This window comes from Triticum dicoccoides, chromosome 4B, assembly GCF_002162155.2.
Source record: "Triticum dicoccoides isolate Atlit2015 ecotype Zavitan chromosome 4B, WEW_v2.0, whole genome shotgun sequence".
Taxonomy (NCBI): domain Eukaryota; kingdom Viridiplantae; phylum Streptophyta; class Magnoliopsida; order Poales; family Poaceae; genus Triticum; species Triticum dicoccoides.
This window is the reverse complement of record NC_041387.1, coordinates 175,377,945-175,402,405: the sequence shown is the minus strand read 5'-3', so window position 1 is coordinate 175,402,405 and position 24,461 is coordinate 175,377,945. Positions and strand designations below refer to the sequence as shown.

General features: G+C 43.6%; 2 protein-coding genes across 3 annotated transcripts; one reads left to right on the top strand and one right to left on the bottom strand.

The window, feature by feature from the left end:
- Positions 1 to 6,838: 6,838 nt before the first annotated feature.
- On the top strand, positions 6,839 to 8,204 carry LOC119295644. The gene is made up of 2 exons (XM_037574088.1): positions 6,839 to 7,607; positions 7,756 to 8,204. Exons 1-2 carry the CDS (start codon positions 7,067 to 7,069, stop codon positions 7,932 to 7,934), a joined length of 720 nt encoding a protein of 239 aa, XP_037429985.1. The 5' UTR covers positions 6,839 to 7,066; the 3' UTR covers positions 7,935 to 8,204.
- Positions 8,205 to 8,832: 628 nt separating this feature from the next.
- LOC119295643 (transcription factor TGAL4-like) lies at positions 8,833 to 15,222 on the bottom strand. 2 transcript variants are annotated; one of them, XM_037574087.1, is made up of 13 exons: positions 14,819 to 15,222; positions 14,481 to 14,695; positions 13,909 to 14,111; positions 13,254 to 13,372; positions 12,944 to 13,120; positions 11,685 to 11,741; positions 11,529 to 11,588; positions 11,355 to 11,432; positions 11,136 to 11,178; positions 10,745 to 11,016; positions 10,304 to 10,546; positions 9,710 to 9,852; positions 8,833 to 9,181 (listed from the first exon to the last, which is right to left on the bottom strand). In XM_037574087.1, the coding sequence occupies exons 2-13, from the start codon at positions 14,609 to 14,611 to the stop codon at positions 9,100 to 9,102; spliced, it is 1,608 nt and encodes a 535-aa protein (XP_037429984.1). In that variant the 5' UTR covers positions 14,612 to 14,695; positions 14,819 to 15,222; the 3' UTR covers positions 8,833 to 9,099. The 2 variants fall into 2 exon arrangements, with proteins under 2 accessions (XP_037429984.1, XP_037429983.1); XM_037574086.1 differs by having other exon boundaries at positions 13,909 to 14,114; positions 14,819 to 15,220.
- Positions 15,223 to 24,461: the final 9,239 nt, after the last annotated feature.

The window sequence follows — 24,461 nt, the reverse complement described above, 5'->3', positions numbered from 1 at the left end:
AGCAAAGCTTGCGGTACATCAAGATCGTGCCAAATCAAGAACAAGAGAGAGAGAGAGAGAGAGAGAGAACACATAGCTATTGGTACATACCCTCAGCCCCGAGGGTGAACTACTCCCTCCTTGTCATGGAGACCGTCGGGATGATGAAGATGGCCACCGGTGATGAATCCCCCCTCCGGCAGGGTGCCAGAACAGGGTCCCAATTGGTTTTTCGTGGCTATAGAGGCCTGCGGTGGCAGAACTTCCGGTCTAGGTTATGTTCTGGAAGTTTGGGGATTTATAGGAGGGGTTGGCGTCAGTTTCACATCAGGGGGGGCCCATAGGGAGTCCACGAGGCAGGGGGCGCGTCCTCCACCCTCGTGGGGCCCATGAGACTCCCCTCGGGTAGATTTTTGTCCCAGTATTTTTTATATTTTCCAAAAAGAATCTCCGTTGATTTTCAGCGCATTCCGAGAACTTTTGTTTTTGCACAAAAACAGCACCACGATAGTACTGCCGAAAACAACGTCAGTCCGGGTTAGTTCTAATCAAATCATACCAAAATCATGTAAACATATTATAAACATGGCATGAATACGTCAAAAATTATAGATACATTGGAGACGTATCATGTACCCTACAATGAGTTAGTAGGATAGGTTTCACCAAGACAATTGTGAAGAACAAACATTTGACAACAAAGCCTTTCATGAAATGTAAGTTTCTCGGAGGATATGATATGGCGATCATCAAGAAATCCATGGACAAAATAAATGGTAAGACCATTTGGACATTTTATCTTGCGTCCAACAAGATTGTTCAGGTCTCCGCCATTTTCTTTAGAACCAAATGCAAATTGGTCGAAGACCTGTCTCTGCATGAAAGATTATGTCTTTGGTCCATAGCATATGTGAAGTATAGTCATAGACTCCCAGACATCATCAAAAGGATATGAATTCTCAAAGCATTTTGCATGGATGTGATATGGAACGAAGACCATAGTAAGACCCTTTGAGCATTTTATCTTGTGCCCCGTAAGTTTACTTAAGTCTGTAGCATTGTCTTCAGAACCTAATGTGTTTCGGCTGGAGACCCGTCCCTGCAAGAGAAGTTAATTCTTCTTAACCACCCACATTTGAAGGGATGGCTTAGAAGCAATGAGTATAAGTGTGGCATCTGAGAATTTTGGCTTTGAAGCCCTAGCAAATAGCTTCATAGGGGGTTAGAGTACTCAAGTGAATAAGCAGAGGAATTCTTTGATTTGTGAACATGATGGTTCAAAGAATGGTGCTCATATTCATGAGCTCGAACATTGTTTCCCTGCAAAACATAGGCATTAGGACGACCATATGAGGCCTTCTATCTGTATTAAGACATTGGACCATATGAGGCCTTTCGTCTGGGGTTTGTCTTCTTCCCTGGTGGTGTCATGATGACATTCACGGGAAGCTTCTCGAGAAGACTTTTAGGCGCCCAAATCTTCTTCAGAGGGGACCCATTACTGCAGTTAGTTCCAATAAACTTGGCAAACACTTCACCATATTTATTTTTGAATAGTTTATAGTTGGAGTCAAATGACTCATCAATGATGATAGGGTTAGCACAATTATAGACAGATAGTGTGAATGGATCCATTAATGGTCCCTTTGCATCAACCCAGGTGGTTTTGGGGTACTACTCAGGCTTCCGTAGGATCCATCAACATTCATTTTCCTTTCGAAACCAACACCCTCTTTCCTAGAGTTTTTGTTCAAGATCTGTTTCTTGAGGACATCACATAGAGTTTGATGCCCTTTGAGGCTTTTGTACATGCCTGTTTCAAGCAATGTCTTCAACCTAACATTCTCATCAGCAATAGTAGTGGTTTCCTTAGAAGAGGGGTTAGTTACCACATCAACAGTTGAACATATTGCAATATTTGAAGAATTTGAACATTCAGCAGAAGAAGTAGCATTATCACGCTCAAGACATTTCAAGCAAGGTGGCACAAATCCTTCCTGAGCAGTACTGATCTATTGAGCGAGTAGTGAATCATTTTTAGTTCAAAGATCATCATGAGACACTCTTAGTTTATCTAGATCTTGCTTGCTTTGAAGATAATCACAAGAAAGCTTCTCATGATCGGCTGAGAGAGCATCATGAGGACTTAGAAGCTCGTCAAATTTAACTTGAAGGTTTTTAACGTCTTCAATTAAGGATTGACTTCGATTGTATTCCTTGTCCAACAGATCATCGCTTTTGTCTAATAGTTTTTGAATCTTTTCCATAGCAGTTTGTTGCTCAGTTGCAATTTTAGCAAGTGTCTTATAGCTAGGTTTGGATTCACTTTCAGAGTCATCTTCACTTGAGGTGTCAAAGTAGGCAACACGGGAAGTTACCTTTGCGCCTCTTGCCATGAAGCAGTAGACAGGAGTAGAGTCGTCATCAACATTAGCTTCAGTGTTGGTGACATGACCATTGTCTTCATTGCTGAAGATGGACTTGGCGACAGACGCATAAGATTGAGCCAGGCTTGCCATGCCTGAATCTGAGTCCTCCTTAGAGTGCTCCAGCACCTCCTCAGAAGCAGACTCCTCCTCTGAATCCATTTCCTTGCCGATAAATGCACGAGCTTTACTGGAGGAAGTCTTCTTGTGCGATGAAGACTTTGAGTATTTCTTCTTCTTCTTTTCATCAGAGTCATAGTCCTTGCTCTTCCTATTCTTCTTTGATTCCTTTTCCCATTGAGGACATTCAACCATGTTGTGGCTTGGCTTCTTGCATTTGTGGCAAGTTCTCTTCTTGTAGTCACGAGTGGAAGCCTCTCCCTTATTGGAATCATACTTTGAAGACCTTCCAAAGCAGTTTTTCTTGGATAACTTTTGGAACTTCTTCACAAGCATTGCAAGTTCCCTGCCAATGTCTTCAGGGTCACCAGAACTGTATTCAGACGAAGATATAGCTTTTGCATTAAGAGCATGGGCACGTCCATAGTTGGGACCATAGATGTCTCTCTTCTTAGATAGTTGGAATTTTTGTGAGTATTGAGTCTCTCGAGAATATCGACGGGGTCCAATTGCTTGAAATCTGGACGCCCTTGCATCATTAAGGACAGGGTGTCAAATGAACTATCAAGAGACGTCAGTAGCTTCTTCACAACTTCATGCTTGGTGATGTCAGTGGCACCGAGAGCATGAAGCTCATTGGTGATATCAGTAAGACGATCGAAGGTAAGCTGGACATTTTCATTGTCGAGCCTCTTGAAGCGGTTGAAGAGATTGTGAAGAACATTGATTTGTGAGACTCGCTGGGAAGAGACGCCTTCATTGACCTTGGAGAGCCAGTCCCAGACTAGCTTCGCAGACTCCGGAGCACTCACACGGCCATACTTCCCTTTGGTCAGATGACCACAGATGATGTTCTTGGCGGTTGAGTCCAGTTGCGTGAATCTCTTCACATTAGTCGGCGGTGACACCTTCACCAACTTTGAGAGAACCAGTCCTGACGACATACCAGAGGTCGTTGTCGATAGCTTCAATATGCATGCACATCTTATTCTTCCACTAGGGGTAATCAGTGCCATCGAAGACAGGGCACGCAGCCAAAACGTTGATTATCCCTGCAACCGACATAGCTAAAGCTCCAGATGGTTAAACCAAATCACATAGAACAAGGGAGCACCAGGCTCTGATACCAATTGAAAGTGCTAGTTATCGACTAGAGGGGGGTGAATAGGCAATTTTATGTAAGTCTTCAAAACAGTCAATGTCTTTGAAGACACAAAACTAAAACAACAACTAAACATGATACAACGGAAGATAAACTACACTAGGCATGCTGGTATGACAACTATAATTGAAGTGAGATGCAAAGACAAACATCAGCTAGGTAGAACAGAGCAGTTTAGGAAGATAGTGTGAAGACAAAGATGCAGTTAGTGGGAATGTCTTCACACAATGTCTTCGAACAGAACGAGCATGCAAAGGCTCCATGAAACTAAATAGTAAGTAAAGGAGTGAAGTGATAGAACCAGTTGCTTGATTTGTTTGACCAGTTCCAACAGCTGTGACAATTGTACGTGTGGTTGGGGAGGCTGAGATTGAACTCTGATGACCTAGTCTTCACCTTATTCCCCTTGAGCTAAGATCCGCAGATCTCGCCTAATCACTCAGGTAAGTCTTCAAGGCAGACTTCCAAACCATCACAGACTTCGTTCATCGACAATCCACAATGGCTCTTGGATTCTCAGAACGTGACGTCTAACCAGCTGGAAGATCATAGTCTTCAGGTGTACCAAGTCTCCAGTTCACACGGAACATAAAGGCTTCAGTGATGCTCAATCACTTTTGGGCTCTTGGTGTTTTGGGTTTGTCCTCGCAAGGATTCTCTCTCAAAGACTTTGGAGGTGAGTTGCTCTCAAACGTTTAAAGTCATGCACTAACTCGGAGCAGCCACCAACTCATGGTGGAGGGGGTGGCTATTTATATCCAGGAGGCAACCCCGACATGATATGTTCGAAATGACCCTGGGTCAGTGGACAACCGACACGTGTCCAACGATCTGATTTCAAACACACACGACAACTTTACTTCAGCTCCAAGTAAAGCCAACTCAATCAACTCTAGAAGATGTTTCCTCTCATTGTCTTCACTGGAAGACATAGGATTTTAGGTTGAGCATCACATAGTTTCTGACTTTGTTTACCTCGACCCTACTTAATAGTGCAGTTGTTCCTATGACTCAAGAAAGAAGAAAATGAAACTACCAAAATACTATGTCTTCGCGCTCCATTGTCTTCAAGCGGAAATCTTCGCGTACCATTGTCTTCTACATCAATTTCTTTGTGAACTATCTTCAATGTCTTCATACATTTTTAGGGGCCATCTTTGATGGGTAAACCGAATCAATAGGGACTTCTACCCGTATTCTCCTCTGAATCTCACAAACACATTAGTCCCTCAACCAAGTTTGTCGTCAATACTCCAAAACCAACAAGGGGTGACACTAGATGCACTTACAATTAGTCTGTAGATGATGGGTTGTGGGAGTGACTGAAACCTAAATCCAAGTTTGTGAGTTGTTCCGTAAGAGGCTGTTTGGATCCATATGTTTCATGCTATGGTTAGATTTATCTTGATTCTTCTCTTGTGTCTGCGGATGCTTGCAGGAGGGGGTAATCATAAGTAGGTTGTCTGTTCAAGTAAGAATAGCACCATAGCTTTGGTCCACCCACATAGCAACTTATCAAAGCAATGAATACGAGTCGATGGACCGTAGATGAATTCCCGTGTGTCCTCAAGAGCGCTTTAATTACTACAAGAAGTATCTCCGGCTTGTCCTTGGTATTAATAATGATTGGCCACCTTGCTGCACCTTGCTACTTTTCTTTACTTGTTATTTGTTACCAATTATCTTGCTATCAAACTATCTACCAAAACAATCTTACAAAACTTGCAGAGAATGTCTTGTTGAAAACCGCTTATTGATTCCTTTTGCTCCTCGTTGGGTTCGACACTCTTACTTATCGAAATGACTATGATTCATCCCCTATACTTGTGGGTCATCAAAGGGAGAGGAGATCGTTAACGATTCTAAAAAGGATGTGGATGTAATATTTAGTTTTACTAGACTCTTTTTGAAAGTGGAAATCTACAACAGAACTCCGTGCTATCTCAGTTCATGACTACTACTGAAAACACACATATTTGAGTGCATTTTTCTCCACCGTTTCAAAATTGAGATGGTATAAGAAAGTGTAGACCCTGGAAGTGAAACTAAGAGCATCGTCAATCGGACCCTCCACTTCTTTTTATATGTCCGATCGGACAAACCAAACACCATCTTGGTAAAAACAATCATCCAACCAGACCCCCAGACCAATCTTATATTCTTATATAGCCAGGATGACGAACACCCCTTAAACCTAGTTCATATGTGCCACAGATTTGGAGCCGCCCAAACGCGTCTGCCATGTCGGACCTGTCCACCTCAATGCCACAAAATCCCCTTCCTAATTCCACTCTGGATCAAATCCTAGTGATTCTCGATTAACTCCATTTTCAGTCTGCCCCACTCCCCAACCTAACCTCTCCGGACATTTCCGACATGACTAGCAACAGATATGAGTTTAACTTCCGGATACATCGACTGGGAGCTAGACTCCTGCTCGAATGAGAAGGGGACATCTGTCAGTCTCTTGGTCCACCAGTCCTGGGAGGTTACTCCAGCTCTGTCGCCGGAGCCACCCTTGTTGTGGATCCACCAGTCGGGTGCCTTCTCCGCCACTCAGGCAAAAATCTAGCAGGGGCGTCAATTATGGCGTAAGCTCGCGCCACATGAGCATCTCACCGGGCAAAAAGCCCACATGACACCGATGAAGAGATCCTGTTCAAGGACGGCCTACTGTGAAGGTTGGAGTGCTGCTACGAGACGACGATGGAGATGCGTGTCCGTTTGATCCACGTCACGCGATGCTCGATGAAGTCATTGGTGAATATGGCCGCGACCAGAGGGATCTAACGTGACAATCTTCAACTTCAGCTCGTCCTGGCTAGGTTACAAGAGAAGAGGGCATGAGTGCATGCTCACTGTGAGCTCGACATCGTACTCAAACGTGTCATGTAGTGGCATGGGTGATTTTTTTAACTTTTCTTTAGGGAGTCTTCGTGGTTTGGGGTGACGAGTCTAGGTAACCTTTTTTCGAAAAAAAAACAGGTGGAGATGGGTCCGCTTTTAAAATTTCCACTTTCCCCAAAAAATCTCCGAAAAAGGTAACTTTAGCAATTTTTATACTCCATTTCAAATGAATGACCCGATTTTTCATTTTTGTGACATGGCAGCAATGTTTCGGTCTCGACCCACCCGACTATGTCGGGGAGTCTCTCCTGTCCTCTTCCCCCGCTCTTCCCGCCTTCTCTTCCTCCCCCGCTCCACCGCATCTCCTCCCCACCACTCTTCCCTCCTCCCGTCTCCTCGCCCGCACGCCCTCAGCCACCGCCGGTAACTTCTCCACATCCAGATCGCTTCTTGATCCACTCCGTTTTCGATTCAATCGACATTACCCCCAAACAGATTAACACCAGATTCCACCTCGGTAACGAAGACAGCAATGGGGATCTCCAAGGTGACGGGCATCGCCGCGACGGCGCTCCTCGTCTCGTCCCTCGCCCTGCGGCAGGCCGGCGTGAGGGCCGCCGCCACGGCCCCCATCCTCGCTACCAGCTGCGTCGCCTACGTCGTCACCGTCGCGTCCCACACCGCCGTCAACCTGCCCTGGATCCTGGGCAAGACCCCGTCGGGCCGGTTCCCCCTCTGGTCGGCCGTGCTCTTCGGCCCCTTCCTGATGCTGGCACGCACGTACGCCAAGGTGAAGAGGTTCCTCAGGAAGGAGAACGTGTACGACGAGATCGCCCAGGGGCTCTACCTCGGGGGCTGGCCGTTCATGCCAAAGCACCTGCCTCCCGGGGATCCGTCCGTCGTAGATTGCACGTGTGAGCTGCCGAGGAGCTCGTTTGTGAAGGTGGATGAGTATGTCTGTCTTGCTACTTGGGATACCAGGTCCCCGTTACCGTCCCAGATCGAATTCGCGGCGCGGTGGGCCTGCGAGAAGAGAGCCCAGGGGAAGCCCGTCTATGTCCACTGCGCATTTGGTTAGCAATGATCTCACCCTCTCTTGTTTGCATTCTACTTTCGGCGAACCATTGCGTAGTTTGGTAATTTTGTTGTATTTATTTGTAAGTGACACCACATGAAGATAAAATGGCTATCTGTTCTGTGCATGATTTACAACCACATCAGGTCATGGAAGAAGTGCCTGTGTCATGTGCGCAATTCTAGTGGCGACGGGCGTTGCCGAAAACTGGAAAGATGCTGAAAACGTCATCCGAGGAAGGAGGAAGATCAAAATGAACGCTCTTCACCGCAAAACTTTGGAAGATTGGTCCAAAAGTCGAGTTGTCCAGAAAAAAGATAATTAACTGTGAGCTGGTTTCTTTCTTACATGATATACTTCTTCTGTGAGGTTAGAACCAAAACAGAGTAAAGCCATATTGTATAGGAATACCTGCCATTCTCTATTTGAAATATTCCTCCACATGTCAATCATGTGTGACACAAGGAAATCCTCCATTTCCCCCCTGAAGATGCAGGAAAGTCCTTCCTTTCTTTTACGTGTTTGTTCAATGTATGTGTGGTAGTTGCTCCTCTAAGCAACTCTTTTCACAGCAAATTCAGTGTTGTGGAGTGTACACTTTGGTTTATAACGGAAGAAACTTGAACTTATCCTCAAGCTGGTTTCTATTATCTGTGTTGCAAAATTGTAGCAAGGTTTAACTTCAAATGACAATTCTTTTCCTGTGCGTACTATCTACTCCCTCCGTTCCCAAATATTTGTCTTTCTAGGCATTTCAAATGGACACAACATACGGATGTATGTAGACATATTTTAAAGTGTAGATTCACTCATTTTGCTTCGTATGTAGTCACTTGATGAAATCTCTAGAAAGACAAATATTTGGGAACGGAGGGAATAGGTACTAGCCTGCTTGAACCGTACAGATGTAAAAATCAAATGTAGTTCGCAGTTATAACTCAACAGCAGTGTGTGCAATATAAGACTCTGAATGAGGTACTAAATTTGATATCTGGAACAGGTTTGTGTACTCATGCTCAGAGATTACCCCTTTGTTCCCTCGTAATGATAAAAAAAATTGTGACTGAATATCAGTGCTTCAATATATTTTATCTAACCTTTTCCCCGTTTTCTGGCAGTGATATTTTTTTGAAATTCTGTCAGATAGCTCACCTATTCAATTCTAGATATTTTGGTAGTGGTGCATGGTAGAAGGTGTTCTTACAAAATGCAGCCAGAAGTAATGAAAATAACACAAATTGAAGTACTATTTCAATAATGAACTCTGGGTGTCCTTCATTTGTTCTCACTCCAGGATACATTAAACCATTTGACTCAAGAAAATCTGATGACAGTTCTACGCATTCTGACAAGTTCTCCCATTTCTGGAGCTTCCTTTGTTTCCCAGCTCTCTGTTTCTCACATATCTGCTACATTACATCCAAAAAATTTCTTCCCAGTTGTTTTGCTTATGCTCCTACTTTGAAGGTTAGTTCCAAGATACATTTGAATCAGTAGGCTGAATATTGGCTTTCAGATGGATGTGCTGCAATGCTTAGCTCTCCACAATTGCCGTCATCTGTCATCAGTATCCTGCAGGCAATATATGCACCAGCAAAAAATAGATCAGAGATAGATCCAGAAAAATGGTACTACAACTGCTGAACCTATGCTTCTTTTAGGCCGAAACAGAAAATGGTTAGTTGGCAGGGATAGCCAAACATATCCTAGGGAAAAGAAACAGAGGCAGGGTAGCTGAAAGCATCCCAGGAAAAAGCGAAAGAAACCATCCCTAGTTTTTTTTCTGCACACCATAGATGCACCTTGTTTTTGCCATTTGTTTTAGTGCAGGCTATGGTGTAGAAAACAAGCCTGCTGACTTTTGAGTTTTGATTGCTGGTAGGAGGGTGGTCGATTCCATGCTGATTAGTAGGGCAAATATGGGTATTATAAACTAAGATGATTCTCGCCTCTATTAAGCCCTTGCTCAATCATATGCACTTAGATTTTAAAAAATAAATTGTAGATAGGCTATAACTTCAACAGCTACAGGTAGCAGACTTCATGTTTAGCAAAAGAAAACTAACCACAGGACAGAGGTAAGAATTGCATGGTACTTACTCTCGAGGGCGAGAAGCCCAGAGGGAGCTTAGGGCACGGAGGCGGTTATGGTACTCGCCAATAGCCAAGAAACATCGAGCTGCCTGCCTAACTGTCAGAATCCTGTGCATCTGGTGAAGAGTCTGCTGCCTCAAGTTATCAGCCTGGAAATGGCATGTCACATATGTTGTTTTAGTACATGCCTCAGTGATCTTATTCCTGGCAGCTAAAACTCACAGCAGATGCTAGCAGTAAACTTTTTGAATACACCAGATGAACAAATGAAGTTTAAAAGAATGATAACTTGCGAATTGTGGATAGATTGACCTTTTAAATTGGCAAATCAATTATCTTTTGCACTATTAGTGGAAGTACTTGTGAGGTTTAAAATGTTTACTTATTCTTGGCACAGTTAGTAGCAGAACTGATGCTAGAATGATTTAGGTGTGGCCAGAGCAATAAATTTCCCCTGAATGCAGATTGTTGCTACATTTGCCTACAAGTTTTACCAGGCACTTCACTGCTCATCTACAAATTTGAATAAGATGAGCGAATAGTCTAGCATACACTGACATAATGGTCAAGTTTGAAGAGTAGTGACACATCTTCGGTTACCTGTATGACAAAGCCTTCAAGGTTGGCCAGCTTGCCGAGAGCAACGGCCATGTCGCCCATGAAGCTCCCCATGTTGGTATCGTCGCTAAGAGACCCGCTGCCTGCCACCGTGATTGCTAATGACTGATGGAGCTGCTCCAGGCCCTGGGTGAGAGCTTCTTCTGCCTGCTGCAATGACTGCTCAAGGCTGCAGATGCCAACCATTTGCTGTTCAGTCAAGGGATCAAGCTGAGGTGCCAGTGTCTGCAGCAACAGTGGGAAGTATGTACTTTCATTAGGATATCATTAGTACACTTGGAGAGTTTGTTTGGCAATTCGGTTCCTGAACTATCAAATGAACCTTTTTTGCTAGAAACTATGAAACGAAAATGACAGTTGATTTCGTTTCTATTTTTTTTAGGAATAACATTGCTAATGTTCAGTGTAGTTAGAGGCACATGCCTTGAGCAGATCAGAGGGCCGGAAGCCGCCCATCCAAAGGAAGCAGCGCTCGGCTGGGGTCGCCCACATCCCAGTGATGAGATGAAAGACGTCCGCCCTGGCAGCGGCACTCTTGAGGCGAAAGAGCTCATCGTAGTGGGTCAAGGTGTCGTCGATGATGGCCCTGAGGTCACCATCCGGCAAGTGCGCGTGCAGGCCTCCCCGGAGCTCAATCATGCGCCTGCTGTCGTCGTCCAGCCACCTGTTGTACTCAACATCGAACATAGCAGCACCTGGAAAATAGATATCACAATTCGTATTCAGTCCAATGCCAAATCTTAACCAGATTCCCACCACACATTCTAATCAGTGAATGCGCAGGAGAGTTGATACTGGGGTTGACTTTACACACCAGGGCTGGAGTTTCCACCTGGAGCTCCTCCAACCAAGAGTCCCTACACAAAGCTCACAGGTTCATATCACACTTTACAATATGAAAACCTAGCTCGATACTTTGGCATAGAAGGAACTTGAATGATATTTTTCTAACTCGAGTGAATTTTGTGATCATATATGCACAGGATATATGCACAGGTGCACATGGGAATTAGCTGTAGAAATGAGAAAGCACCTGAGAACGAGCCCGCTGGAGATCCTGTTCCAGTTGAGCAAGCTTCAGCTTGCCACTCTCAAGCTGCTGAATGTAAGCCTACACATGATGGATAATTCAGATGCAAAAGTCAATAACTTGGCAAATTCATTGCTGGGAACACCAATTCAGTTCAGATTACAAAGCATGGTCCACCTTCTTCCGAAGCCTGCTTTTTCTGGCAGCCTCTCGATTCTGCGCTAGCCTCCTCGTCGTCTGCTAATCACCAAGGGAGAAGAACTCATTATAAATCTCAAGATTCTCAAAACAAAATGCGTTGCATTGCTCCAGGGACATAGATTTCGATGGTACCTTTGGATCAAGAGCCTTGCCAGTCCTGTCACTGTGAGTGGAACTTGTTGCCATCTTCTGCACATGACAAGCGACCATAAGAAGTCCAGCACAAGCTAAAATCAGTTATTTGATTTTTTCTCTCTCAAATATATGGGTCACGACATTGCATATTAGAAGAAGAATGTCAATAAGAAGCAATCAGTTGACACATCATGCTCACTTAAGACACTACTAGTATGATAGAGCTGGGAGATGGAAGAACAATGTGTCCATGGTGCAATCAAGCAAATACTTAGTATATATAGTATGGTCTCTACTGCATGCACGTTACATCAAGCACATATAAAGAAACAGCAATGTACATTTGGTGGAAACCACCCACTCCAACAACAGACAAAAAAAACTAGTATATATTAGGTCCTGCTTTTCTTTTCTGATGGTGTGTTGCTGTCGCGTCGCCCCCTAATTTGCAGGGCTCTCTTTCAGCCGAGTGTGAATTGTTATATTTTGTTTTGAGAAAGAAGCGTGGATTAATTAATTAGTGCATAAGATTTTGTCTTGCTTATTTGTCTATCCAACAATATTGATATACATATACCCTGGCACTGGCAGTTCACCAATTGACCAGAAAGCAGCGTGCACCTAAAGCAGACACTGACCCAAGGTGGCATTATTCAAGCACCCAACTAATTGAGGCCACAGTTTCTTGCTAGAGACAATATTGTAAGAATGACCCCTTGTCTCCTATTGCATCACCAATGGCAGTGGCAATGGCAATGGCATGGCAGCTACGCTCTAATCTAACATATCCTCTACATTAATCACCTATCTATCCATCTGTGTGTGCCTAGAATGGAAGGAAGATGTTGCTATTCCAACAAGCTCTCTAGATTTGTTTCTATAGGTCCATACAAGAAAAAAAGAAAAGAAAAAAGGTTCACCTAACGTGTTGGGATTGGAGATCTTGGGGGCAGCAACACATCTTAAATGCACACCCTGCCTCAACCGTGTGGATTCTTTCTTTCTTTCTTTCTTGTGCTGCCTATGGCAGAAGCATTTTGCTACATGAGCATCTTGGAAGTTGTGGCCTAGCTAGCTACTGACATGGCACCAGGCTAGCCATCTACTCTAGCTCTAGTAGGATAGATGGATGATGATGGCCAGGGGAGAATGTGGAGAAGCAAAGAACAAAGACACGCAGGAAGCCAAGCAACAGTGCATATGCCAATGCATTAAATGAATTTGATAGAGTATGATCATTCACAGTGGTAGAGTACCTGCTGCTGGTGCTGCTGCTGTGAAATCTGATGGAACTGGCCTGCCACGGTGACTAATCCTACCATCCCTTGCTGCTGCTGCTGCTGGTGCTGGTGATGATCCGATGAGTCCATGTTGATGTTGTTCTTGCTGCTGCTCTCTGAGTCTGTGCTGTCTGCTGTCACATTTGAACCCTCCTGCTTGCCCAAAAAACAAACACAGTGAAGAACAGTTTTAGGTGCAAAATGCTTGTAGTAATTCGATCTTTTTGCTGCAGTACGTACTACGTGTCCTTGAATGATGATACGGAGTAGTAGTATATTTATTTACCTTGGGTGTGTGGTGGTGATGGAGAGCGAGCGGCCAGGAGGGGAAGATGTCCAGTGTGGGAGGCGGCCTAGCTGCTGCCGCTGCCGCTGTAGCAGTATCAGCCACAGTACTGGGGAAGGCTGCAAGAAGATATGATAGGGGTGGAGGAGATCAAGACATGCATCGCAGCAGGCAACAGGCAACAGCAGAGAGAGAGAGAGAGGTGAAGTGCAAAGGCTGCGGCGCTAGTACTGCCTGTGATCACAAAGGGGTAGGGGTAGCAGCGGTCGCGTGGGCCCACTGTGGCAGTGAAACTGAAAGTGGCCTTGGGGGTTATTCCCTTTGAGCTGTGCTTTTGCTTGCTTGCAGAGAGCCAGCCAGCCAGCCAAGCCAGACTTGCTGCAGTCTACATGCATACATACACTCACTACTCTATCTAGCTAGTACCATGGTCCATGGGGTAGAGAGAAGGGGGTCACAAGCAACACACACACACACAACTGCCACTCCTGCCGCACTGCATGGTTACTTTTGACTAGGATGCCCTAACCTCTTGGTAAAGTGGCTCGCAGCCTTGTGCTCTTTGGACTCGCTTGGCTAGAGAGAGAAACACGCAGAGAGAGAGAGAGAGAGAGAGAGAGAGAGAGAGAGAGAGAGAGGTGTTGTGTGTACGTACGCATGGCGTGGTTGTGTCCATGGTGGTGGTGGTGGTGGTGATGAGGATGATCCGTGGAGGTGGCCGTTGCAGTTTGTTGCTGGGAATGGGAATGCGAAATCATCCTGCCGCTGCTGCTGAGCGTGGCGACCTGGTGCATGAGGGCCTCCTCCAGCTCCCCGAAGTAGGCGCCGCCGCCGCCTCCTCCTCCTCCGTCTTGCTCGCTGCTGCATGCACGTACAGACCGTCACCATTACATTGCCATCACCAACCAAATACTACGTGATATATCTACAGAAAGATTCCTATGTATGTATGCATGTATGCATGTATGAGTGTATACAGACGCACACAGGATCGACGGCATGAAGCATGAAGAACAGCAAGCCGACAAAAAAAACTCCATACAAGGCAATACGCATGCAGAGGCCAGAGATGATGAATCAGGATTCGTGTCTGCCAAATCTTGAACAGCCAAGCGCGTGTTGTTCATCATGGTTATTGTTTTCCATATAGGGGAAAGAAGCAGAAGAGAGATGACCGACAAGACAAAACAAAACCACGACAAGAAAGAGGGAAAAGGTTGCTCTTACAAGAAGGCTGCGGGAGGCATGGAGTTGGTTGGCATGGCCATGGCGGCATGGAAGCCGCCATAGCCAAGAACATGATGAGGAGGAGGGCCCCTGTGCCTCGGATGGCCCGAACTGCTGCTGGCCTCCTCCATCCTCGACCTCCAAGCCGAAAGTCTTGCTGCCTCGATCTCCCACTCCCAGTAGGGAGACTCTTTGTGCTCCTGGCTGCCTTGCTTCTGCATGCCGCACAAGAAAACCTCACATGAGCAACACACACAGGCAACCCCCTATGCCTATATATCTACCTCAGCAAACAGAAGGCATGCGAGCGAGGAAGAGGATGGAGACAAACAACATACCAGGGCACTGGGTTTTACAGCACAAAAGAGACCGGCTTGAGCAGAGCAGAGCAGGCGGCTTGACCGTTTCTTTCTTTCTTTCTTTCTTTCTCCTGTCCTGTGTTCTTCTTGCTCTTCACGCACCCTGCAACTTCTTGCCTTGATGCATCTGACAGACAGACGCTCTCTTTCGCCTGCCTTGTGGGGCGGGTGTGTATTGCTTGCTAATCCCACAGTTGAGATGGCCGGGGATCTTGTCCCTTCTTGCCTGCTTTAATTTGTTTTGGTCTCTCTCTTGAACTGTGAAGATAGAAAGAGAGAAAGGGAGAGAAGAAAGAGAGAGAGAGGAGGAGGAGGAGGAAGAAGGTGGTATAGTAGAGTAGGGGGTCTTGTCTTCACTTGAAGGGCTTTTGTCAAGAAGCCACCCTCGCTCTCCTTCTCCCTGACTGCACTCTTATCGCATTGGAACTGACTGCCATCTCCCATTGGCTGGCCCCGCAGCAGTTTCTTTATTTTATGCGTCCATGTCCAGCCCTTCTCCTCTCTTTTCCATCCGTTCCATCCATGCTCCAAAGGGTTCAAAGAATGTTCATAAAGTTTACGTTTTTACACCGCCCGGTGAGAACGTAACCATTATTCTTTATGAGCTGTCGAAGATAAAATGTTCTTTGATCAGACATTTTTCTACTCAGCAGGCCAAGACCATCTTAATCCCCCGTTTAGAACTTGACACCGTCTGCATACGATTATACAACTTAACCAATCGGATAATCACGAGACATTTCAGCTGTGCACAAAGTCATAAACGTCTTGTCAACCTTATGTGAAGACCTACCTCTATACGTAGTATATTAACAGCTCCTTTGCAATTATTTCATTTGCTTGAGGAAGTGAGAAACCTTGGGGTTTCCTGGATTTAATTAGCTTGGCGCTGTCCCCTGTTAACGAGTCAACATCCATGCCTTGTCAAACCATACCTAAACCAATAATATCCATTTCCACGCAGCAATGGATAGCAAACTTATTTAATTCCTCAGACCATCGCTAAGTATCCAATCAATCAGTGAGGAGTAGCAAATATGTATGTATGTTAGTTCACCTGACATTGATGGGGTGGATATTGAGATTCTTCCCACTCCTATATACACATACACATGATTTACATGTCCATGAACTGAAATTCACAATATTTCATGCCTTGATGTGTTCATCTACGAGCTGCAAAAAAAAAGGCATTCTAGACACTTGGTCTTGTTGTGGGTTGAACGGGTTCAAAAGTACCGGGTAGGTACCACCACTGCCCTACAGCTACCCTGCACACACCTGAAGTAGTGGAAAGTGTGTGCTTTACTTGCACAATCTACAGTGGTGAAAATTAATCAACAGAAAGTGAGCTCCACTATTGTGTGATTCCACATCGGATGTTTGCAAAGAAGCTATACATTTTATCCGCAAGTGTAAATCCTACCGTGCATGACCCCTTTTCAGTTACCACCATTTCATTTCACCAAGCAAGCACGGAGCATTTTTCCTTTTGATTGGTGAAGAAGAGCTAGCTGGAATTAGTAGAACAAATGTCCCTTTCAGTTTCACGCTTGGGAGATGCATCAAAGTATTCCATTGCTTAATCTATGCTGTGCCTGTCAAGGTATTTATTCTTGTCTGCGCTCTTCACCACTATTTTCCTTCCAATGATTGGCACAGAAAAATGTGCACGACACATTACAAAATCATAGAGGATTTATATGATTGGATTGGGTGATATATATATGCATGAACCTGGCTACTAGAATATCGGGTTTCGTTTATCTTGTGGCATTTGTAAGCCTTTAAATGGCAAGTTTGGGTGTGGTTAAATATATGTATGTATATAGCTGCTAGAACAGTGGTTGAAACCTCATGCATGATTGTTTCAAGCTGTTGGTTTAGCCAGGTTCATGCATATATATCACCAATTTCATGGGCATTCTAGTAGCTGTTGGTTTAGCTAACTGAGTTAGAATTCCTATGATTAGCTAATCTTCCCGCCAAAGGAAAAGTATATTGTTGATAACCACATTAATTTCCCACGTGTCAAGGCAAAATACCGTCATGTTAATTTAAACTACATATGCATGTGCATGTGAACCTTGCATGATTAGTAATTAACATCCAACTGTTACTGGCGATGCCAAATTAACCCAGTCCTTTGACAGACACATGTTTTTATAACATTTAGAATTCATTATTATATCTACAGCCGATGACAAAGGAATCTCCATGCCACATTTTGAAACAAAAACAGGACATTTTTTGCTATGGGAACAACTTATGAGTTGCATTAATGTTCTATTTGATATACATGCATGAAACATATTTTGTTTTGGTATCAACACATTTTTTGAGAAATCTATTACAGTACTAAAAGTCAATAATGTTTTTAGACGATCGTGTAAATTACTCAAATCTTACTTCTAGAACTTATAAATTAATTAAATAAAAAAAGTTGACTGACCTTTGGCTGTGTGAATCTTAGTTATGCAGAGGCTGGGTGTAATACTTAAACCTTTTATGTAATAAAGCGCCCTTTATCGGGAAAAGAAGTAGATGACCTAATGTCCTCGCCAATTTAAGTGCCTCTATGGCATTGGTTTCTTGGCTCCCACTTAAGGCGGGAGTGATGTCCTCAAGTGTAAGAGCAACTCTAGCAGATTCTTTAAAGGCACCATTCTTTTATTGAAACCGCCAATATAAGGGCTACGAGGCAAAAAACATCACTCTAGCAGATACTCTAAACATGTATTTATCCTTATTTCTTTAAAGGGACCTCTAAATGATGGACTATAGACTTTATATTTAGAGTAAGGGAGGGAAATTTTCCAGCCGCCTAGAGTCATGGCTGCCACACGGTTAGGTTCTTAGGAGATATATTTTGACTTGTTGTAATCGCTCTGTTACTCTCCTGATCTTCTTATGATCCTCACAGATGTAACCATCAGACTTGTATGCGATACGGGGTCAGCCCCGAAGATAGATAAAACCCCACACGACCCCCTCAGAGTGGTTGCGATGCTTCACAATATTTCATATGGTATACAAAGATCTTCTCTTCCATCAGATCTAACCTTCCTCGACCACCTCCCTCCCATGGCATCCTCCTTTGGCTCATCCTTTTTTCCTTCAGCCTGAACTCTCAGGTCTCCGGAAAACTCACATGCACTAATTACATCATATGGCATGCCCAAGTGCTATCCTAATTTAGAGTTGTGAGCATGTATGTGTATCTGGACAAAACCATCCCCAAGCTAGTGATGACCCACAAGTATAGGGGATCAATCGTAGTCCTTTCAATAAGTAAGAGTGTCGAACCTAACGAGGAGCAAAAAGAATCAATAAGCGGTTTCAACAAGGTATTCCCTACAAGTGTTGTAAGTAGTTGTGACAGATAGTTTGATAATAAGATAATTCTTAAATAAGATAATTCTTAACAAGTAACCAAAGTAACAAGGTGCAACAAGATGGGCCAATCCTTTTTATTGCAAAGGACATGCCAAAAGTATTTCTTATACTCCCTTCGTTCCTTTCTATAAGGTGTAACTTTTTAGGCACGGTGACCAAGGCACAAAATTGAGAAGAATTTTGGACAAAAGTACCCTCAACTAATTAGGTAGTTAGAAACTTAATTAGCGGCAACTAAATAGCCGGCGACCTAATAAAAGGCAACTGGATCTCGCTGCACGAGAATAAAACCAATCCGTGGGATGGGAGAGAGAGAGAGAAATGTGAGTGCATGCAATGAGGGAGAGATATTCCTTTTTACTACCTTCCTATTGGGGACAACGTGCTACTTTTTATCTAAGGCATGTACTGGATGGTGAAAGGACATGCACGAAAAACTGATAGGAAAAGAGAAATACACATTACATTATAATTTTTTTGGGAAAAACAAATACACCTTATATAAAGGAACAAAGGGAGTAGTGATTAAAGCATTCTCGAGGACACGCGGGGATTTCGTCTAGTTACTTTCACCATGATTCATTGACTTGCATTCACTGCTTTGATAAGTTATTATGTGGGTGGTCGGTGCTAAGGTGTTGTTATTACTTGAACAAACAATCTACTTATAATTACCCTCTCTCGCAAGCATCCGCAAATACAAGAGAAAAATTAGGATAAATCTAACTATAGCATGAAACATATGGATCCAAAACTGCTCATCAGATTGTCCATGTTGTTCATTCTTCTGGGCAGCAGGGGTTAGTTTTTAAAATTTACTATGAGAAGGTATATGATAAAGTTAATTTGGGCTTTGTATATGAAGTGCTAGCTCTTAGGGGTTCTGGTTCCAAGTGGACTATCTGGATTAAGAGCCTGACTGAGAATGGCCTTGTTGGAGTCAAATCAAATGGAGTTGAGACTGATTTCTTCCTCGTAGGCAAGCGACAGAGGCTGGGTGAACCTTTTTCTTCTCTCATTTTCAATCTAGTGGTAGATTTGTTCTCTAGAATGTTGATTTTAGGAAATCAAGTAGGTTTAGTGAAATGACTTTTTCCTGGACTAGTCAATGGGGGAGTCATGTGTTTAAAATATGCTGATGATACCCTCCTTTTTTACAGAATGAAAGTAGAATAGTCTTGAATTTGAAGTGGATGCTCACTTTTTTAAAACAAGTGTCAGGCATGAGGATTGATTATCATAAAAGTGCTCTGATTCCCAGTAACATGGGAGCAGATGAGCTTGGGTTTTTGTTGATATCTTTTAATGTGTGGTGGGAGATTTTCCCATCAAATATTTAGGAATATCTTTGCATATTAATAAGCCGAGTAGAGAAGATTTACAATTCCTTATTGATAAGATCCAAGCTAGCATTGTGGGGTGGAGGGGTAAGCTGATATCCTATCTAGAGAAGATCATACTTATTAAATCTTGTTTAGCTAAATCCCTCTTTATTTGTTATCTTTTGTTAAATTCCGGAAGTGGGACCTCCAACTTATTAACTCCCACATGGCAAACTTCTTATGGAGTGATGAGGCGGGCATAAAATCCACTTAGCTAGCTGGCCTTCCATTTGTATGAAACAAGAATTTGTATGATATCTTTCAATGTGTGGTGGAAGATTTTCCCATCAAATATTTAGGAATACCTTTGCATTTTAATAAGCTGAGTAGAGACGATTTACAATTCCTAATGGATAAGAACATAGTTAGGATTGTTGGGTGGAGGGGTTACCTGCTATCCTATCTAGGGAAGATCATACTTACTAAATCTTGTTTAGCTAGCATCCCTTTTTATTTTTTATATTTTGTTAAATTTCCCAAGTGCTCTCTCCAACATGGCAAACTATTCATGGGGTGATAGTGAGGGGAACCATAAAGTTCACTTAGCTAACTGGCCTTCCATTTGTATAACACCAGGAGTCCTAACATCGTGTGTTGCCATGACAATAACTCATCGCAGTTTTGGAAGAGTTTCATGTGGGCTCTGCAGGTAGTTAGGTTGGTTATAAGTGGGCAGTGGGTAATGGTAAAATGGTTAGGTTTTGGGAAGATATTTGGCATGAGAATGCTCCTTTAGCTACCTAATTTTTGGATCCTTGTTACTTGGTTAATGAAAGGAATTTCATGACGAACAAGAAGAATCCGTCATTGATCATGACGGTTTCTGAGAACGTCATCAAAAATCCTTCATGGATTAACACATTTCTTGTAGTGGAATAAGACTATTAATGACCTTTGGTATGGGCAAGAGCTTAAATGTACTTTTAGCAGAGTATTTTCTGATGAATTGATGATCCAGTGGTTTGATTTGGTTAACATCCTTAATCTTACTAGGTTTTGTGTGGATGAGTTTTTTTTCATCTGGCAATATGAATCTAAGGGGGTTTACGCTACTAAATTTTTCTATGCCATAGCAAATTTTAGAGGGGTGCAACCTATCCTCCTACCTGCAGTGCGGAAGGTTAAGGTCCCACCCAGAATACAAGGTTTTCTATGGTTGTTTTCCCAGAATAAGATTATGACATGTGATAATTTGAGGAAGAGGGGGCTGGCTAAACCTCTTGAATGTGTATGCTATATTGAGATAGAATTAGTGTTTCACTTATTTTTTGAATGTATAGTGGCTAGGTTAGTTTGGAGGGAGGTGGAAGTGTTGTTTGGTATTTCTGTTACTAACTTTGAATCGATTGGTAGGTGGTGGCTGTGAGAAAAATAATTCTTACATCTGAATGTGATTACCTCTGCAATCCTGTGAGGATTGTGGAATTGTAGAAATTCTTTAGTTTTTGATAGATGCTCTTGGATATCTATGAAGCAGGTGTTTGGCTTGGTCATGCGGTGCCTGAAGGACTAGAAAAAACCCTTCGAGGGTCTGAGAGGGGCCAGGCTCTTGGAGTTCCAAGATTGGTATGGAGAAAACTGAAAAATCCTCTGGAATTGGAACCAGACTGATGGATTGCAGGCAGGGTTTTGGCTATCTTTCATGGAAGGCGGTCTAGGGAGCTGTGCACGGGGGGAGGAGCACCCTGGAGTACCAGCAGAAGAACCCTCAAGAAGCTGATACCATACATGTGGTCTTCTCGGGCTGGCGAGATGTGCTGGACCAGATGTTGTGAGAGGATACTTGCCTTTCTGCAGGTGTTTCCCTGGGTGTGCCTGTGCGTGAGATGTTTTTCCTTTAGTTTGTAGGTGTTGTCTTCACCTTGATGTTTGCTTAGCGCTCTGTCTCTTTGGGGAGAAATTCTGGTTTTTGGGTCTGTAATAAGGCATGCAGGGAACTGTTTTACCCCTGTTTAGGTTCAGAGTATGTTTTAGCTTTCTATTTTTTGTGGTACTCATATGGCTTCTATTTCTTCAATTAAATATGGAGCCGAGGGAGGCCCCCGATTTTTGAAAAAACAACTCATAAACTGGCACTACTGCAGGATGGTCCTAACACGACAGTATAATCAGAGACCCTTCGACGAAACTGTGTGTGATGCATTAATCGCAAACGGTGGTGTAAGAAAACCGTAAAAAATGATACGAACTACTTGCGATGGAGCAGACATAAAACACGATTTAGATCTGAGTTGCTTGTGCGATATGTGGCATACAGTTGGTTCATATGATCTGTTCGCGATGAGCATAACAACAGAAATGGTCAGCCGGATGAGGGTGTGTGTGATATACGGCACATAGTTCACTCAGATGAACTGTTTGTGATTAGGCAACACAATAGAAACAGTCTGCCAGATCAGGGTGTGTGCGATATACGGCTTGCAATTCACTCGGATAATCTGTTTGGGATGAGCCAAGACAACATAAATGGTTCAACTGAACAAGATGTGTGTGATACGCGACAAACAGGTCCGTAATCAGAAATGTGTGCGAAGACCAATAATAACACCGACGATTGCTACTAATAAGCCGTGTGTGTTATGGGCAAACGCTTACTAGTATACAATTGTCAATGATTGATAAAATCATCACCGATGGGTTCCCTAGTTTACTCCGTGTGCAATTTGATTTGCTCTGTCTACAGAAGAACAACATATATAACCAAAATAAACATCCAATTACATAAGTGACTACACAAATCATTCGTGCACACCTCAATAAACAATTACATGCATTCTAAACTAGGAGAAATGATCATCTAATCATCGACTTCTTGTGACGTTTTCGCCACTGCTCTGTGGCTCGATCCCTCGTTTGGGTAAGGACGAAGGCACTTCCTCATGTCAACGATCTTCCTATACATCTCATAGCTTGTGTACGCATCCTTGGCCGCGTACATGATGTGATCTACATCCAGTCTCTGCTCCCAAGCACTGTCCAGATGATCTTGTCCTTCTTGCTCTCATCCTTCATCTTCATGTAGTAGGGGTCGATGATGGCCGAGGCGAGTTCAACCAGGGGGTCCTGATTGTTCTTCATGTTGTCCCAGACCCTCTAGTGGTCACAGATGTTCACAAGATTCCGGTAGGCCAAGCCCGAAAACTTGAGCGCGTTTAGATCGTTGGTGGTGTCCACCGTAGCGAAACTATAGTCAAGGCTTGATGCCTGATACGTCTCCAACGTATCTATAATTTTTGATTGCTCCATGCTACTTTATCTATTGTTTTGGACGATATTGGGCTTTATTTTCCACTTTTATATTATTTTTGGGACTAACCTATTAACCGGAGGCCCAGCCCAGAATTGCTGTTTTTTTGCCTATTTTAGTGTTTCGAAGAAACGAAATATCAAACGGAGTCCAAACGGAATGAAACCTTCGGGAACGTGATTTTCTCACCAAACGTGATCCAGGAGACTTGGAACCTACTCCAAGAAGTGCTAGAGGCGGTCACGAGGGTGGAGGGCCCCCCTGGGCGCGCCCCCCTACCTCGTGGGCCCCCTGCTGCTCCACCGACGTACTACTTCCTCCTATATATACCTACGTATCCCCAAACGATCAGAAGAGGAGCCAAAAACCTAATTCCACCTCCGCAACCTTCTGTATCCACGAGATCCATCTTGGGGCCTGTTCCGGAGCTCCGCCAGAGGGGGCATCCACCACGGAGGGCTTCTACATCAACACCATAGCCCCTCCGATGAAGTGTGAGTAGTTTACTTCAGACCTTCGGTTCCATAGCTAGTAGCTAGATGGCTTCTTCTCTCTTTTTGGATCTCAATACAATGTTCTCCCCGTCTCTTGTGGAGATCTATTCGATGTAATCTTCTTTTTGCGGTGTGTTTGTTGAGACCGATGAATTGTGGGTTTATAATCCAGTATTATGTATGGAAAATATTTGATTCTTCTCTGAATTCTTTTATGTATGATTGAGTTATCTTTGCAAGTCTCTTCGAATTATCCTTTTTGGTTTGGCCAACTAGATTGGTAGTTCTTGCAATGGGAGAAGTGCTTAGCTTTGGGTTCAATCTTGTGGTGTCCTTACCCAGTGACAGAAAGGGTTGCAAGGCACGTACTGTATTGTTGCCATCGAGGATAACAAGATGAGGTTTTTATCATATTGCATGAATTTATCCCTCTACATCATGTTATCTTGCTTAAGGCGTTACTCTGTTTTTAACTTAATACTCTAGATGCATGCTAGATATCGGTCGATGAGTGGAGTAATAGTAGTAGATACAGAATCGTTTCGATCTACTTGTCTCGGACGTGATGCCTATATACATGATCATTACCTAGATATACTCATAACTATGCTCAATTCTGTCAATTGCTCAACAGTAATTTGTTCACCCACCGTAGAATATCTATGCTCTTGAGAGAAGCCACTAGTGAACCTATGGCCCCCGGGTCTATTCTCATCATATCAATCTCTATCGCTTTATTTACTTGCTTTGTTTTTACTTTGCCTTTTACTTTTTACTTTGCATCTATCTATCAAAAATACCAAAAATATTATTCATCATCTATATCAGATCTCACTCTCGTAAGTGACCGTGAAGGGATTGACAACCCCTAATCGCGTTGGTTGCGAGTAGCTATCGTTTTGTGTAGGTACGAGGGACTTGTGCGTGGTCTCCTACTGGATTGATACCTTGGTTCTCAAAAACCAAGGGAAATACTTACGCTACTTTGTTGCATCATCCTCTCCTCTTCGGGGAAATCCAACGCATTGCTCAAGAGGTAGCAAGAAGAATTTCTGGCGCCGTTGCCGGGGAGGCTCACGCAAGCAAGTCAACCATACCAAGTA

Coding starts and splice junctions, on each gene's coding strand:
- LOC119295644 (XM_037574088.1), top strand. CDS start 7,067: ATGGGGATCTCCAAGGTGACGGGCATCGCCGCGACGGCGCTCCTCGTC. Junction 7,608..7,755: donor CTATGTCCACTGCGCATTTG/GTTAGCAATGAT, acceptor CAACCACATCAG/GTCATGGAAGAAGTGCCTGT.
- LOC119295643 (XM_037574086.1), bottom strand. CDS start 14,611: ATGGAGGAGGCCAGCAGCAGTTCGGGCCATCCGAGGCACAGGGGCCCT. Junction 11,742..12,943: donor AGCAGCAGCACCAGCAGCAG/GTACTCTACCAC, acceptor TGTCATGTGCAG/AAGATGGCAACAAGTTCCAC. Junction 10,547..10,744: donor GGCCCTCTGATCTGCTCAAG/GCATGTGCCTCT, acceptor CTGTTGCTGCAG/ACACTGGCACCTCAGCTTGA.